This window comes from Eschrichtius robustus, chromosome 10 (genome assembly GCF_028021215.1).
Source record: "Eschrichtius robustus isolate mEscRob2 chromosome 10, mEscRob2.pri, whole genome shotgun sequence".
NCBI lineage: Eukaryota > Metazoa > Chordata > Mammalia > Artiodactyla > Eschrichtiidae > Eschrichtius > Eschrichtius robustus.
This window is the reverse complement of record NC_090833.1, coordinates 88,392,243-88,409,131: the sequence shown is the minus strand read 5'-3', so window position 1 is coordinate 88,409,131 and position 16,889 is coordinate 88,392,243. Positions and strand designations below refer to the sequence as shown.

The 16,889-nt window shown below is 39.8% G+C and overlaps 1 protein-coding gene across 2 annotated transcripts in view; it reads left to right on the top strand.

The window, feature by feature from the left end:
• SLC35D2 (solute carrier family 35 member D2) overlaps positions 1 to 16,889 on the top strand; it is an 85,406-nt gene that overhangs the window by 47,285 nt on the left and 21,232 nt on the right. The window contains exons 10-15 of one of the 2 annotated variants that reach the window (XR_011075198.1): positions 3,670 to 3,748; positions 4,733 to 4,815; positions 5,548 to 5,948; positions 6,399 to 6,445; positions 15,860 to 16,117; positions 16,460 to 16,547. Coding sequence is in view for 1 of the 2 variants with exons in the window: in XM_068553398.1 (XP_068409499.1) it covers positions 3,670 to 3,748; positions 4,733 to 4,815; positions 5,548 to 5,650 (265 nt within the window). In the remaining variant the exon portion in view is untranslated. Of the gene's footprint in view, positions 1 to 3,669; positions 3,749 to 4,732; positions 4,816 to 5,547; positions 6,152 to 6,398; positions 6,446 to 15,859; positions 16,118 to 16,459; positions 16,548 to 16,889 lie in introns of those variants that run through there. The other variant, XM_068553398.1, reaches the window with a different exon arrangement.

The following is a 16,889-nucleotide window of genomic DNA, read 5'->3' as shown; positions in this document are numbered from 1 at the left end:
GTAATATATTCCTTAATAGAAACACAAATGTATCAATTTTCCCTACTCACAGCATAAAAAATGTTCTATTCTTCGAACCTTCACTGATCCTGCCAAGATGTAGGGTCCAAGAGAAAATAGGATTCTGCTGATTGCTTGGGCACAGGAGTGACAGAACCTTCAAAGAGTGTAGATATTTCCATCCTTTCCCAACAAACCAAATTGCAGTGTAAAATCGATGCTCCAGGAAAATAGATCATATTTATCCCATGACTTTGGCTTCCCTGGCACACCACTGAGGTCTGGGGTAGGAGCGAGTTCTTACCAGAGATGGGCAAGATGAGATTACTTGAAATTCTTTGAAATCTGAAATAAGGGAGTAATGTGCTTGGGTACAATTGTGGTTGGTGGAAGGAGTGTAAAAGTAGCATCTTATTATTTGAACATTTGTGTTGGATTTCTATGTATGTTTGTACATGGAATGGTAACCAGCAACAAGTTGTAAACAAGGCCATTTGAGTTCTGCTTGTGACTCCCACGAGTGTGCCGTCCAACTTTGGGTTAATCAGTTATTTTCTGTGTTATTTTTCAGAAACAGGAAGAAACCTTTGAGCAAGGGTTCTGGTTCAGGGGTTTTCACATGGGCATCTCCATCCCTTGGGGCCCTGTAAGCCAAAACACCAGCTGGTATCTGTTGTCTGAATAAATGTGTATCTTTTGTATGTGCCATTATTTTTCAAATGTACACAGATGATAAGTTTGATTTTATAAGTACGTAATGGCAGAAATCTACTGAGAATTCAGCAGTGCTTTTAAATATCTTTACATTTTATTAATTCACAGATGCTAAAATCAAAACTGTCATGTGAAGGTTGACATTTTTGGTGTTAAAAGTGGTTTCCTTTGCACTGAGTTAATGGAGGGTCTTTTGATTCAGAACCTTGGTCTTAGCCAAAGGACTGTGTAGGTACATATTTGCATATAGAAATAAATCATGTTTCTTAGAAAAAGTTTTAATACACTCCTTTGATCCTCATCATTTTATAGTTACACTCTCTGGGGACACCCAGGTGGTATACTAAGAAGTGCAGCCTTTCTGTCTGCAGAAAGTGGCTGTTCCTGTATCAGATGCCATCTGTCACTCAGGAGGACTGCTGCTAATTCAGACTCCCCGAGGAGGCTGGAGACAGGGACTCCTCCCCTCGCTCAGCCCAGCTGGTGGGTGAGTGTCCTAGTGGCCCACACTCATGCTAGATGGATATTGGCCAAGGTGGTTTCACTAAAATGTGGAATGAAGAAAACATTGCATGATTGAAACCCTGGAGTAGGAAATTTTAAGCAAAAATAGGACATAAAGGACATTCATGACTGTCCTGGGTTTAAGGCTGCACTCCAGTTTAGGAAGCCTGCAGGAAGCTTTTCTGTGTCCTGGAAATTGGGTTGGGGCCCTCCTGGGAGTTGTGATCTCTGTTATTTTATTAGACTCTTAGTTCCTCCAGGGCAGATGCTGTGGGTTATATACTCTTACTACCCAGGCCCAGCAGAGCAGGCGCCAAGTAACACCAGGTTGAGTTTTTTAATCTTTTCATTTTATGCATAAGTTGGATTATTTATAGTTCCCTAGGACTCTAAATTAATGTTGAATTTATTAAAATTGTAAAAATTTTTAAAAAACTTAGATTTTCTTAAGCCAATTTATAAATATTCTTGCTCTATTTTTAAAGCTAGTAATTTTTATATTAACATAAGAATATTTACTTTAATTATTTAATTAATGGTTTGTTAACCCAAGTTTAACTGATTGAAATCTCCTAAATAATTTACTGTAAATCAGTCTTATTTACAACTTAGTGAATTAAAAAAAATTAAATATTTAAAATGTGATTTACAAATGTAATTTACCTGATTTTTCCAGCAATTCCAAGCCTTAATAAGGCCCTAGAGAAGCTGATGGGCCAGGATGCTTTACAAGCCTAGCAACTCTTTGAAATCTAATAAACCAAACTTGGCAATGTGGTAAATCAGCATCTTTTAAACATTTGAATACTGTGTACAGACTTAGATTTTCTTATTCCATTCAAGTGAAAATTGAAAATTTAATATCAATTGCACATTTTAAATACAAACCACAAAGGCCAAGATGTTGGATTCTCTAACTTGCCAGATTATTGTAATTACCTTAATAACAAAGACATACATTATTTTGAAGATTACAGAATTTGTTTGTAATTGAGTTTATTCCTCAACTTAATGTAAAAGCTTGATGTGCGTTATCTCTAATATTTTTTCTCTATCATCCCTGGTAATGAACATACTCAGGACAAAAACGGTTACTGTGTTTGTGATCTAGATTCTGTTATTAACAATCAGAAGTTTGGTCCTGGACCTGCGACTGGGTGCTAAATTGCCCCAGGGGGAGTCTCCCTAATGCTTAGGGGCTGAGCCCTTTCTTAGAGTACAATTCCCAAGCTCATGCCTTCTAACTGGTGTTTAGCTTTAAAATCCAATACATCTTATGCTCTCTCAGTATCTTTCCAGGTTCATTCTCAACCAGTTTTTATTGTAACCTCTTTCAACATTTAATCACCTGATTCCAGTGGATGAAATTTTACACCCCACTTAGGTTACAGCTAATTTTCATTACTACTTGAGTGAAATGAATATATTTCTTTACCTCTGATTGAATTCTACATTCCTGTGTATATGTATATTTTCTTGTCTGGTGTTTGGTCATGATTCTGTAGTCATTTTGTTGACAAGTGTCAATATACTGGTCAGTGTTGAATGCCTGTCGAATTAACTTTAGTAATAAGGTACAGGAGTACCATTGGCATGTGGAATCCATTATTTAAATCTTTGTCCAAAGCTAGCAATCATTCAGCTGGTTTTCCTTGCTCACACCAGTGGTTCTCAGAACTGGCTGCACGTTAGAATCATCCATAGAGCTTTTTTTTTTTTTTTTTTTTTTTTTTTAAACATCTTCACCGAAGCACAATTGCCCCACAATGGTGTGCCAGCCTCCGCCCCACAACAAAGTGAACCAGCCACACACACACAACACGTTCCCATCTCTCCTCCCTCCCGCATCCCCCCCCCTCCCACCCCCCCCATCCCACCCCTCTAGGTGGTCAAAAAGCACCGAGCTGATCTCCCTGTGCTATGCGGCTGCTTCCCACTAGTTATCTATTTTACATTTGGTAGTGTATATATGTCCATGACACTCTCTTACCCTGTCATAGAGCTTTGATATGGCATATGGCTGGGTCCCCACCTCAAACCAGTTGGAGACCCTCTGCCGGGCATCATGGTGTTAAAAGTGCACCAGGTGATTCTGATGCACAGAGAGGATTGAAACCCACTGTTGTAACATCTGTTAAATGCAAGATTTCAGATCATTTAAAAAATCTCATTGTCCTTATCCCCTTTTTGTGGAAACACTGATGGGAAATGCACAGACAAAATGAAAAGGACACCTAAGGTAGAAAGTTTGGCGAATGCACGACTGGACCATTTTCCTGAGAATGTCGAATTATTGAGATGTTTTAAGATGTAGGTATTCTTAAATCTTTGTGGTATGTTTTTCTTTTTTATTTGTTTAAAATACCTGTGTGGGTCACTTACTGGCTCTTCTTAATCTGTTTATTACCCAGACCAGTAAGGCACACTCAAGTGTTTTCTTCCTTGCCCCAGGTTTCTGTTGATGTACTCCACACTTTTGTGCAGCTATTACAATTCGGCCCTGACGACGGCGGTAGTTGGAGCCATCAAGGTAAGTGGTTGAAGCCTTGAAATGCACAACCAAATTGGGGAATTGACTGTTTGATTTTATTGTTGTTATTATCCGTGCTGTAGTAAGAATGGAGGCTTGTGATATTTTCAGCTGTGCCTGGGTAATCCCTCCTTACGTCTTCTAGTCTCCTAATCCACAAAACAGAGGGAAGACTTGCTAATTTCAAAGGAAGAGACAAATTATGACTTAAATTGGGAATGGTGGGAAGGGATGGTCTGGGAAAACCAAGTGAAATAGCTGAAAAAAATTCCAAATTTCTGCGCTAAGATACCTTGTGATCTACAGTTTGGTTTTCTGGGGGAACCTTGCTGACTAAGAAAGGGAATTCTTGTGAAGAACTGTTTTCAGTCTAGATCTATGCTCAATTATAAGGTGATTAACTCTGGGATTGGTGTGTATGCTGCGTGTGTGTACATGAATTTGAACACACACTAATGAATAGGAGGGCGGAAGTGTTCTAAATTCTGTTCTTCAGTTGCTTTGTGTTACTGTTCATGTGAACTCCTACCGTGAGTGAGTGCTTCAACAGTAGACTTCTCTGTTGGCTGCCCAAGGGCCTCTGAGAATACACTGGACAGAGTACTGCTTGTAATTTATCAGCTGTCTTAGTTTGTTCAAGTTTAGGACTAATATGATTAAAATTCACTACCCAGTGATGGTAAAGAGATGAAATCTGGAAAGCTGATTACAACCCAACTCTTACATCTTTTTCCTATGTATTAACTGGAAGAGGGTATGGATAATGCAGTTTCTGTGATTATGGTGCTGTAGTTTATTTCATTTTCTTTATAAAGCCATATGTAATGGTTTTTATCCACTTACTCAATATTCCCATGAACCCCTACTATATGCGAGTCTTTTTGAAAAGTAACTAAAATATTTAGTTTCAGGTTTCACTATATATATGAGTTTTCCCCCTAAAGCCTTTACTTTTAAAATCACTAATCCTCTCTTTTTCTGCAGAATGTATCCATTGCCTACATTGGAATGTTAGTAGGTGGAGACTACATTTTCTCTGTATTAAACTTTGTAGGGTTAAATATTTGGTAAGTGGGATTTTTAAATGAACTCATTTTAGTAAAATATGAATTTTTAAAAGTCTGATTCATATGTTATAAGTGAAAGAGCAGGAGGTGTTTTGACTTTACAATTTCTAGGATAAAATTTACTTAAATCATTCAGTTCATCTCTTTTTATGACATACTCTTTCATGTGGACCATGGGGACATGTAATGAAAATTCAAAGGGTTGAGATCTAATTTTCTGTTTCCTCCTCTCAGAAAAGCCCTTAAGTTGTGTGTCTTCCTTTTGAATGGGCCTCACTAAATCTGTGCTCCATTGAAGTGCCATGTGCTAAGGATATTGGGAGGAGTGACTAAGATACTTTTGAAAGGCATTTTGGGGTCTCAGAGGTGGGACACCATTTTAGGATAATACTGTATAGTTTATTCAAGTAATAACCAAGTGCTTATTTTTTCTCCAAGTTTCTATATTAGACTTGATCTGCTCTTTTTCTGCCCCCAAAGATTTGTAAATAAGAGGGTTAATTCTCATCGATTAATACACAAATTTGAGGAAGTAAAACAGGGGGCTCAATAATTCCCTTCAAATTAAGCTGACTGCATTGTAAATCACCTATACGTCAATAAAATAAAGAAAAAGAAACAAACAGCCAAGTTTTCAAAAAAATTAAGTTGACTGTATTTATAAAGATGTCAGTAACTGTTGGTTGTACCATCTATGGAATTTATTTTCACTCTTTTTTATTCTCCTTTCAGCATGGCAGGGGGCTTGAGATACTCCTTTTTAACTTTAAACAGCCAGTTAAAACCTAAACAACCTGTGGACGAAGAAAACATCCCTCAAGATTTGAAGGGCTAGAACCTGGGGCAAAATTGCAGACTGGCTTGCAGACTGGCTTGCAGACTGGGGGGAATGAGGGAATATTCCCAGATGTTTTGGTTGTGGCACTCGCCCCTGGTTAAGGCACAACAAGAATGTCTGCAAAATGCAAAGAGAATCTACATCATGTGCTGCATGAGGAGCCATCATCAGCCCTGAGAAATGTATCCGGGCAAAGCCTTACCAGCTGAAAGTGAATCTTCTCAAAATAAACCACTGGTGAAAGGGATTGTTTCCAAGGCACTTGCGTGGACCACTCATCTGTGTGCTGTTCCAGGTACTGCGAGTGCTTCAAAGGAGGTAAAAGGCTGATGCCGTGAGGGTGCTTATCAGCACCTTGGCCTTAATTTCAAAGGTCCCAGCCAAAGCAAAGTGCCAGTGAGAACATTATTTTTGGTTTAAACAGACATGTCTTTATTTTAATAAAATCAGCCACTTAACTGCCAGTAGAGTTATTTGTTAGCTTTGATTTGATCTTATATGTTGGTATCTTTTCCCAATCATCAGAGTAAAATAAAAAATAATTTATATGCATACCTCATACTGTGATATTATTGTAGACAGGCAGAAAAACAGTAGGTCATTTATTCAGTCTGCCTTGAAGGGTAATACTCCTTTTAAGGCTCATGTTGGGAAAAATTACAGAATAACTCAATGGAAAAAACAATACTCAGTGTGCCCTGTCAACATTTAAGTTGGTCATATTTCTCTCCTCTTCTCCTTCCAGGTTTGTTCAGGGGCTTTGAAATTCAGATCATATGGACTTTAACCAAGGTACATGTTTTTCCTGGGCTTGCCTGACCCCCCAGACCAGTGGTGTGTGGGAAGGAACCCCGGTTTGGATGAGAGTTATTATCATCTCCATCAAGAAATGGACTGTCCCCGTCGGGGTCGTGGTGCAGGGTAGGGCCCCAGTCTGGAGGGGGCCAGTCAGGAGCTCTTCTTTCTAGTCTTGTCTTCACTGCTAACCTACCGAGACCTTCACAGGTCACCTTGCCACTGTTGCCTCCATTTTTTAATCTTTAAAATGGAACTATGTCTCCAAATCCCTGCCAGCTCTGACTTTCTAAGTTTATAGAAGCTGAGCCAGATGGACAGGGCAGCAAATGAAGGAATGATTGTGTTGACATGTTTCAATTTACTTTAAAATTTAAAAAAATTTTAATTGTAAAATACACACAACATAAAATTTACCACCCTAACCATTTCTAAGTGTACAGTTCAGTAGTGTTAAGTATATTCACATTGTTGTGTAGCCAATCTCCGGAACTTTTTCATGTTGCAAAACTGAAACTCTATACCCATTAAACAATAACTCCCCATTCCTCCCTTTCCCCAGCTCCTGGCAACCACCATCCTACTTTCTTTCTCTATGAATGTGACTACTGTAGGTACCTCATAAAGGTAGAATCACACAATATTTATCTTTCAGTAGCTGGCTTATTTCGCTTAGGATAATATCGTCAAGTTTCATCCATGTTGCAGCATATGTCCGAATTTCTTTCCTTTTTAAGACTAAATAATATTCCATCATATGGATATACCACATTTTGTTTATCCATTCGTCTGTCAGTGGACACTTGGATTGCTTCTACCTCTTGGCTGTTTGTGTATAATCCTGCTATGAACATGGGTGTACAAATATGTCTTTGAGACCCTGCTTTCAGTTCTTTCGGATAGTAAAAGGAAACTTGTTTCCTCTATACACAGAGCACTTCTGACGCCAAATGTGTGGAATCTTTCCCTCACATTAAGCAATTCTCCAACTCTTCGGACACCAACTAGGGGTCCTACAGTTAAATGCAGACTCTAACTACCTGGAGTTAGCACAGACCCCACAGGTTAAGGGCTCAGTTCCCCAAGACTGCCCCCTACTTAAGATGCCAAACCCAAGTCCCAGGTTGTGACTGGTGCTTCTGACCAACTGACCATCAATCTGGGGTCTCCACACCCCCTTCCTCAGGTTTAATAATTTGCTAGAATGGCTCACAGAACTCAGGGAAGTGCTTTACTCTCTATTGCCAGTTTATTATGAAGCATACAACTCAGGAACAGCCAAAGGGAAGAAATGCATAGGCCAAGGTATGTGGGAAATGGTTTGGCACTTCCACGACTCCTCCAGGTGTGCCCCACTCCCAGCACATCAATGTGTTCATCAACTGGAAGCTCTCCAAACCCCATCATTTGTTTTTCACGGTAACACATGACCACAGCCGCACCATTTTATATTCCCACCAACAGTGCACGGGGATTCCAGTTTCTCCACATCCTCACCACTTGTTGTGTTGAGGATGTGGAGAAATCCCTTTTTTTTTTTTTTTTTTTGGTAGTAGTAGTAGTAGGTGTGCTAATGGGTGTGAAGTGATATCTCATTGTAGTTTTGATTTACATTTCACTGATGGTTAGTGATGTTGAGCATCTTCTCATGTGCTTGTTGGCCATTTGTACATACTCTTTGGAGAAATGTCTATTCAAATCCTTTGCCCATTTTTGAATTGGGTTGTTTGTTCTTTTGTTGTTGAGTTGTAGGAGTTCTTTATTTTTTCAGTTTATTTTAAAATTGGGGTATAATTGCTTTACAATGTTGTGTTAGTTTCTGTTGTACAGCAAAGTAAATCAGCTATATGTATACATATATCCCCTCCTTTTTGGATTTCCTTCCCATTAGGTCACCACAGAGCACTGAGTAGATTTCCCTGTGCTATACAGCAGGTTCTCATTAGTTATCTACTTTATACATAGTAGTGTATATATGTCAATCCCAATTTCCCAATTCATGCCACTCCTCCTTTCCCCCCTTGATGTCTATACGTTTGTTCTCTACGTCTGTGTCTCTATTTCTGCTTTGCTGATACGTTCATCTGTACCATTTTTCTAGATTCCACATATATGCATTAATATACAATATTTGTTTTTTTCTTTCTGACTTATTTCACTCTGTATGACAGTCTCTAGTCCATACACGTCTCTACAAATGACCCAATTTCATTCCTTTTTATGGCTGAGTAATATTCCATTGTATATATGTACCATATCTTCTTTATCCATTCATCTGTCAATGGATATTTCGGTTGCTTCCAAGTCCTGGCTGTTGTAAATAGTGCTCCAGTGAACACTGGGGTGCATGTGTCTTCTTGAATTATGGTTTTCTTAGGATATGCCCAGTAGGGGGATTGCTGGGTCATATGGTAGTTCTATTTGTAGTTTTTTAAGGAACCTCCATACTGTTCTCCATAGTGGCTGTATCAATTTACATTCCCACCAACAGTGCAAGAGGGTTCCCTTTTCTCCACACCCTCTCCAGCATTTATTGTTTGTAGATTTTTTGATGATGGCCACTCTGACTGGTGTGAGGAGATACCTCATTGTAGTTTTGATTTGCATCTCTCTAATAATTAGTGATGTTGAGCACCTTTTCATGTGCCTCTTGGCCAACTGTATGTCTTCTTTGGTGAAATGTCTATTTAGGTCTTCCACCCATTTTTTGATTGGGTTGTTTGTTTTTTTGATATTGAGCTGCATGAGCTGTTTGTATATTCTGGAGATTAATCCCTTGTCATTTGCTTCGTTTGCAAATATTTTCTCCCATTCTGAGTATTGTCTTTTCCTCTTGTTTATGGTTTCCTTTGCTGTGCAAAAGCTTTTCAGTTTCATTAGGTCCCCTTTGTTTATTTTTGTTTTTATTTTCAGTACTCTAGGAGTTGGGTCAAAAAAGATCTTGCTGTGATTTATGTCATCGAGTGTTCTTCCTATGTTTTCCTGTAAGAGTTTTACATAGTGTCTGGTCTTACATTTAGGTCTTTAATCCATTTTGAGTTTATTTTTGTGTATGGTGTTAGGTAGTGTTCTAATTTCATTCTTTTACATGTAGCTATCCAGTTTTCCCAGCACCACTTATTGAAGAGGCTGTTTTTTCTCCATTGTATTTTCTTGCCTCCTTTGTCATAGATTAGGTGACCATAGGTATGTGGGTTTAACTCTGGGCTTTCTATCCTGTTCCATTGATCTATACTTCTTGTGCCAGTACCATACTGTCTTTCTTTTCTTTTCTTTTTTTTGTAAATTTATTTATTTATTTATTTTTGGCTGAATTGGGTCTTCGTTGCTGCATGTGGGCTTTCTCTAGTTGCAGCAAGTGGGGGTTACTCTTCGTCGTGGTGCGCGGGCTTCTCATTGCGGTGGCTTCTCTTGTTGTGGAGCATGGGCTCTAGGCACACGGGCTTCAGTAGTTGTGACCACTCGGGCTCAGTAGTTGTGCCGCACGGGCTTAGTTGCTCCGTGGCATGTGGGATCTTCCCGGACCAGGGATCAAACCCGTGTCCCCTGCGTTGGCAGGCAGATTCTCAACCACTGCACCACCAGGGAAGTCACTACCACTGTAGGGATTTTGATCACTGTAGCTTTGTAGTATAGTCTGAAGTCAGAGAGCCTGATATTCCTCCAGCGCTGTTTTTCTTTCTCAAGGTAGCTTTGACTATTTGGGGTCTTTTGTGTTTCCATACAAATCGTAAAATTTTTTGTTCTAATTCTGTGAAAAATGCTATTGGTAATTTGATAGGGATTACATTGAATCTGTAGATTGCTTTGGGTAGGGTACTCATTTTCACAATATTGATACTTCCAATCCAAGAACACGGTATATCTCTCTATCTGTTTGTGTCATCTTTGATTTCTTTCATCAGTATTTTGTAGTTTTCTCAGTACAGGTCTTTTGCTTCCTTAGGTAGCTTTATTCCTAGGTATTTTATTCTTTTTGTTGCAATGGTAAATGGTAAATGGAATTGTCCTTAATTTCTCTTTCTGATCTTTTGTTGTCAGTGTATAGGAATGCAAGAGATTTCTGTGCATTAATTTTGTATCCTGCAACTTTACCAAATTCATTGATTAGCTCTAGTAGTTTTCTGGTAGCATCTTCAGGATTTTCTATGTATAGTATCATGTCATCTGCGAACAGTGACAGTTTTGCTTCTTTTCCAATTTGGATTCCTTTTATTTATTTTTCTTCTCTGATTGCCATGGCTAGGACTTCCAAAACTATGTTGAATAATATTGGCGAGAGTGGACATCCTTGTCTTGCTCCTGACCTTAGTGGAAATGCTTTCAGGTTTTCACAATTGAGAATGATGTTTGCTGTGGGTTTGTCATATATGGCCTTTATTATGTTGAGGTAGGTTCCCTCTATGCCTACTTTCTGGAGAGTTTTTATCATAAATGGTGTTGAATTTTGTCAAAAGCTTTTTCTGCATCTATTGAGAGGATCACATGGTTTTTACTCTTCAATTTGTTAATATGGTGTATCACACTGATTGATTCACGTGTATTGAAGAATCCTTGCATCCCAGGGATGAATCCCACTTGATCATGGTGTATGATCTTTTTAATGTGTTGCTGGATTCTGTTTGCTAGTATTTTGTTGAGGATTTTTGTGTATATGTTCATCAGTGATATTGGTCTGTAATTTTCTTTTTTTGTGATATCTTTGTCTGGTTTTGGTATCAGGGTGATGGTGACCATGTAGAATGAGGTTGGGAGTGTTCCTTCCTCTGCAATTTTTTGGAAGAGTTTGAGAAGGATGGGTGTTAACTCTTCTCTAAATGTTTGATAGAATTCACCTGTGAAGCCATCTGGTCCTGGACTTTTGTTTGTTGGAAGATTTTTAATCACAGTTTCAATTTCATTACTTGTGATTGGTCTGTTCATATTTTCTATTTCTTCCTGGTTCAGTCTTGGAAGGTTATACCTTTCTAAGAATTTGTCCATTTCTTCCAGGTTGTCCATTTTATTGGCATAGCGTTGCTTGTAGTAGTCTCTTAGGATGCTTTGTATTTCTGCGGTGTCTGTTGTAACTTCTCCTTTTTCATTTCTAATTTTATTGATTTGAGTCCTCTCCCTCTTTTTCTTGATGAGCCTGGCTAATGGTTTATCAATTTTGTTTATCTTCTCAAAGAACCAGCTTTTAGTTTTACTGATCTTTGCTATTGTTTTCTTTGTTTCTATTACATTTATTTCTGCTCTGATCTTTATGATTTCTTTCCTTCTACTAACTCTGGGTTTTGTATGTTCTTCTTTCTCTAGTTCCTTTAGGTGTAAGGTTAGATTGTTTATTTGAGATTTTTCTTGTTTCTTGAGGTAGGCTTGTATTGCTATAAACTTCCCTCTTAAAACTGCTTTTGCTGCATGCCATAGGTTTTGGGTCATTGTGTTTTCATTGTCATTTATTTCTAGGTAATTTTTGATTTCCTTTTTGATTTCTTCAGTGATCTCTTGGTTATTTAGTAGTGTATTGTTTAGCCTCCATGTGTTTGTATTTTTTGCAGTTGTTTTCCTTTTTTTTTTTTTTTTAGTTATTTATTTTTTATTTTTGGTGTGTTGCATCTTCGTTGCTGCATGCGGGCCTTCTCTAGTTGCAGCAAGTGGGGGCTACTCTTCGATGTGGTGCGTGGGCTTCTCCTTGTGATAGCTTCTCTTGTTGTGGAGCATGGGCTCTAGGGCACACAGGCTTCAGTAGTTGTTGCATGCAGGCTCAGTAGTCGTGGCTCGCAAACTCTAGAACACAGGCTCAGTAGTTGTGGCGCATGGGATTAGTTGCTCCGCGGTATGTGGGATCTTCCCAGACCAGGGATAGAACCCGTGTCTCCTGCATTGGCAGGTAGATTCTTAACCACTGCACCACCAGGGAAGTCCACACCTGTCATTGATTTCTAATCTCATAGTGTTGTGGTTGGAAAAGATGCTTGATATGATTTCAATTTTCTTAAATTTACCAAGGCTTGAGTTGTGACCCAAGATGTGATCTATCCTAGAGAATGTTCCATGTGTGCTTTAGGAGAAAGTGTATTCTCCTGCTTTCGGATGTCCTATAAGTATCAATTAAGTCTATCTGGTCTATTGTGTCATTTAAAGCTTGTGTTTCCTTATTAATTTCATGTCTGAATAATCTGTCCATTGGTGAAAGTAGGGTGTTAAAGTCCCCTGCTATTATTGTGTTACTGTTGATTTCCCCTTTTATGGCTGTTAGCATTTGCCTTATGTATTGAGGTGCTCCTATGTTGGGTGCATATATATTTATAATTCTTATATCTTCTTCTTGGAATGATCCCTTGATCATTATGTAGTGTCCTTCCTTGTGTCTTGTAACAGTCTTTATTTTAAAGTCTATTTTATCTGATTTGAGTATTGCTACTTCAGCTTTCTTTTGATTTCCATTTGCATGGAATATCTTTTTCCATCCCCTCACTTTCAGTCTGTATGTGTCCCTAGGTCTGAAGTCGGTCTCTTGTAGACAGCATATATGTGGGTCTTGTTTTTGTATCCATTCAGCCAGTCTTTGCCTTTTGGTTGGAGCATTTAATCCGTTCACATTTATGGTAATTATCAATGTGTGTTTTCCCAGTACCATTTTCTTAATTGTTTTGTGTTTGTTCTTGTAGATCTTTTCCTTCTCTTGTGTTTCCACCTAGAGAAGTTCTTTTAGCATTTGTTGTAAAGCTGGTTTGGTGGTGCTGAATTCTCTTAACTTTTGCTTGTCTGTATAGCTTTTGATTTCTCCATCGAATCTGAATGAGATCCTTGCTGGGTAGAGTAATCTTGGTTATAGGTTTTTCCCTTTCAACACTCTAAATATATCCTGCCACTCCCTTCTTGCCTGCAGAGTTTCTGCTGAAAAGTCAGCTGATTATCTTATGGGGATTCCCTTGTATGTTATTTTTTGCTTTTCCCTTGCTGCTTTTAATATTTTTTCTTTGAGTTTAGAGTTTAATTTTTGTTTGTTTGGTTAATATGTGTCTCAGTGTGTTTCTCTTTGGGTTTGACCTGTATGGGACTCTTTGTGCTTCCTGGACTCGGGTGGTTATTTCCTTTCCCATGTTAGGGAAGTTTTCGACTATAATCTCTTCAAATATTTTCTCAGACCCTTTCTCTTTCTCTTCTTTTTCTGGGACCCCTATAATTCGAATGTTGGTGCATTCAATGTTGTCCCAGAGGTCTCTTAGACTGTCCTCATTTCTTTTCATTCTTTTTTCTTTATTCTGCTCCTTGGCAGTTATTTTCACCATTCTGTCTTCCAGCTCAGTTATTCATTCTTCTGCCTCAGTTATTCTGCTATTGATTCCTTCTATTGTATTTTTCATTTCAGTTATTGTGTTGTTCATCACTGATTGTTTGTTCTTTAGTTCTTCTAGGTCCTTGTTAAACATTTCTTGTATCTTCTCGATCTGTGCCTCCATTCTATTTCTGAGATTCTGGATCATCTTTATTATCATTGCTCTGAATTCTTTTTCAGGTAGATTGCCTATTTCCTCTTCATTTATTTGGTCTTGTAGGTTTTTACCTTGCTCTTCATCTAGAGCATATTTTTTTTGTCATTTCACTTTTTTTTGATGAGTGGGACTGTGTTCCTGTCTTGCTGGTTGTTTGGCCTGAGATGTCCAGCACTGGAGTTTGCAGGCAGTTGGGTTGAGCTGGGTCTTGGTGCTGATATGAGGACCTCCGGGAGACCTCACACTGATTAATATTCCCTGGGGCCTTAAGTTCGCTGTTAGTCCAGTGGCTTTGACTCAGTACTCCCACCACAGGAGCTCAGGCCCAACCCCCAGCCTGGGAGCCAAGACCCTGCAAGCTGCGTGGCACAGCAAAAAACAAAAAATAAAACAACAAACCAAAAAGAGCAGAACGATAACAAAGAATAAAAAATAAAGTTAGAAAGATAAAAAATATATTAGAAAAAATAGAAATGAAAATGAAATAACAAGAAGGCAAAACAGAACCACAACAGCAAAAAATAAAATAAAATAAAAAATTAAAAGATAAGAATAAAAAAATAAAAGCACACTCCCTGGTGCCTCTGCTCTCAGTGTCCTTGCCCCCACAGTGAGCCACAGCCAGCCCCCGCCACCCCAGTAGGCCCTTAAAGACCTCTAGTTAGGCCTCTGGACCCGGCACGTCAACCCCACCTCTGTGCGCATTCCTTTCACCAGCATCTGCTCCTGAAGCTGGCCTGGAGCACACGTGCCTGCGCGGCCCAGCTAGGGTGCAGGCCTCCACAGGCATGCCCACAGGGGCCAGCACAGCAGGAGGAGCCTTGGAAGGGGGGAAGTGCTTGGCCCTCCTGGACCTGTAGAGCCAGAGGAGGCCTTGGTGGGGGTGGAGCTCAGGCCTGGGACCTGCTCTGCCAGAGGGGGCTTTGTGGGGGACTCAGGCCCAGGACACGTGTGGCTGGAGTGGGCCTTGGGGACGCCCAGGCCTTGAGCCCAGCAGGCTCGCTGGGGCCCAAGCACGCAGGGGAGATCCTGGCCGCTTTCCCCTCTGATCCCGTGATCCCTCAAAAGTCCCTCTCCATCCCCGCTGATCCCCTCACTGTGAGTGGGCCCCTCTGAGTGTGGGAATATCTCTTCTCCCGCAGCCCCCCTGTCAGGGGCGCTGGTCCAATCCTGCCTCCACCCTTCTTCCCCCACCTCCTTCCCTTCCACATCCTACCTGGTTGCGTGGGGACTCCTCCCGTCCCTTTAGGTGTCTGAAGTCTCCCACAAGTGCCCAGTCGGTGCTCCCTCGGAAGGCTGCCTGTGAGGAGATACAAACTCCATGTCCTCCTACTCTGCCATCTTGACTCTGCCCCCTGTTTCAGTTTACTTTTAAAAGGCTTCTAGAGTATTACCTTGGGGCTCCCAAACTGTGTAACCACCTTCTCTTGCATCATCAACATCATTTCTGAAACCCAGGGACTAAAAGTGGTAAGACTTGAAAAATGTAAACATCAACTCCTCATTTTTTTCAGTGACAAAACAAACAAAAACAGGGACTTCCCTGGTGGTCCAGTGGTTAAGACTTCGCACTCCAAATGCAGGGGGCCTGGGTTCATTCCCTGGTCAGGGAACTAGAACCCTCATGCCCAACTAAAGATCCCTCATGCCTCAGCAAAGATCCTGCATGCCGCAGCTAAGACCTGGCGCAGCCAAATAAATAAATATTAAACAAACAAAAACAAGATTTGCTTTCTTCCAAAATTTTTTTTTCTAATTTTCATTTTCAGAATTCTTAAGGGAAGATGCTTTTGTGTTTTTCTAAAGTCTTAATATGGTTAGTCTTTTGTTTTAATAGCCAGAATGCCTTGGAATGGGATTCTTATTTAAATGTTTTTCTTTTGCAGTCACCTCAAATACTTGGCCTTAAATGACCCTTTCTTTTTACCAGTGTGGAAAGACTTCTGCTTCCATGTGTGACCAGCAGAGGGCACCCTAAGAACAGTCCAGCAGTCCTTGCAGCTGGGTTGAAACTTGCGATTTCTGCTCTTCCTCTACAGAACCAGATTCCCGTGGTGGGAGGTTTATGGTAGTGCCAATCTGGCTTTTGAATTAAGGTTAGCTGAGAATGCTGGATGCAGAGAGGTGGTGCGAAAGGGATCCATGAGTTCCGAGGAGGCTAAAGAAGAAATGTAGCCCCGTGCCCCAGGTCTCTGGATTTCTTTTAAAAAAAAATTAAAAAAATAAAAACCATTCTGGATGGAACAAGGAAAATTAGTTTAATATTCTTGATATTTTGCTTACGTCTGGCTATTTTACTGCTAAAAACAGTGACATTTGTTAACTTGGACTTTTTCTTGCTGTTTTAATATTTTTCTATATATTAGATATATAAGTACAAGTACAGGGGCACTGGAGTTTTGTGACAGCTGAGTTTGCCTAAAGAATGAAACCTAGTTTAGAGAAGAGTTATGTATTTTGTATATTATTATTATTGTATATTTATATATTACATATTATTTTAATTTATATATATTTTCTGTGCTCTCAGGAAAATGGCAAAGGTACATATGTCAATACTTCCAGAGACTTTAGTGACGTTTTTCCTTTTGCATCATCGTGTCAACTTTTCAGTCTTGGTGAGTCATTTTTATGACTTGTGAGTAATTTCTGTTTTCTTTGAATGGATATGTGTACCTGTGCATACACTTTGAGTGCTGGGACTTGGCAAGGGTCAGCGATTTAGCTGACCAGTAGCTGCTACTCCGTGGTAGCTTTGGGAAACTGAGGGCACCCAGTGCTCAGAATGTCCAAGTTCTCTTTCTGTCATTAGATACTGAAGCACATGGTAAAACAAAGCATGCCTCTTTAGGATGAAACCAGAAACCCCAAGCCATTCCTGGGGACTCTCACAGTCAGGGAATACCATCTGTGTGCCTCTGACTCTCACCTCCACTCCAGGTTGAGGTCCCCCATGGTAA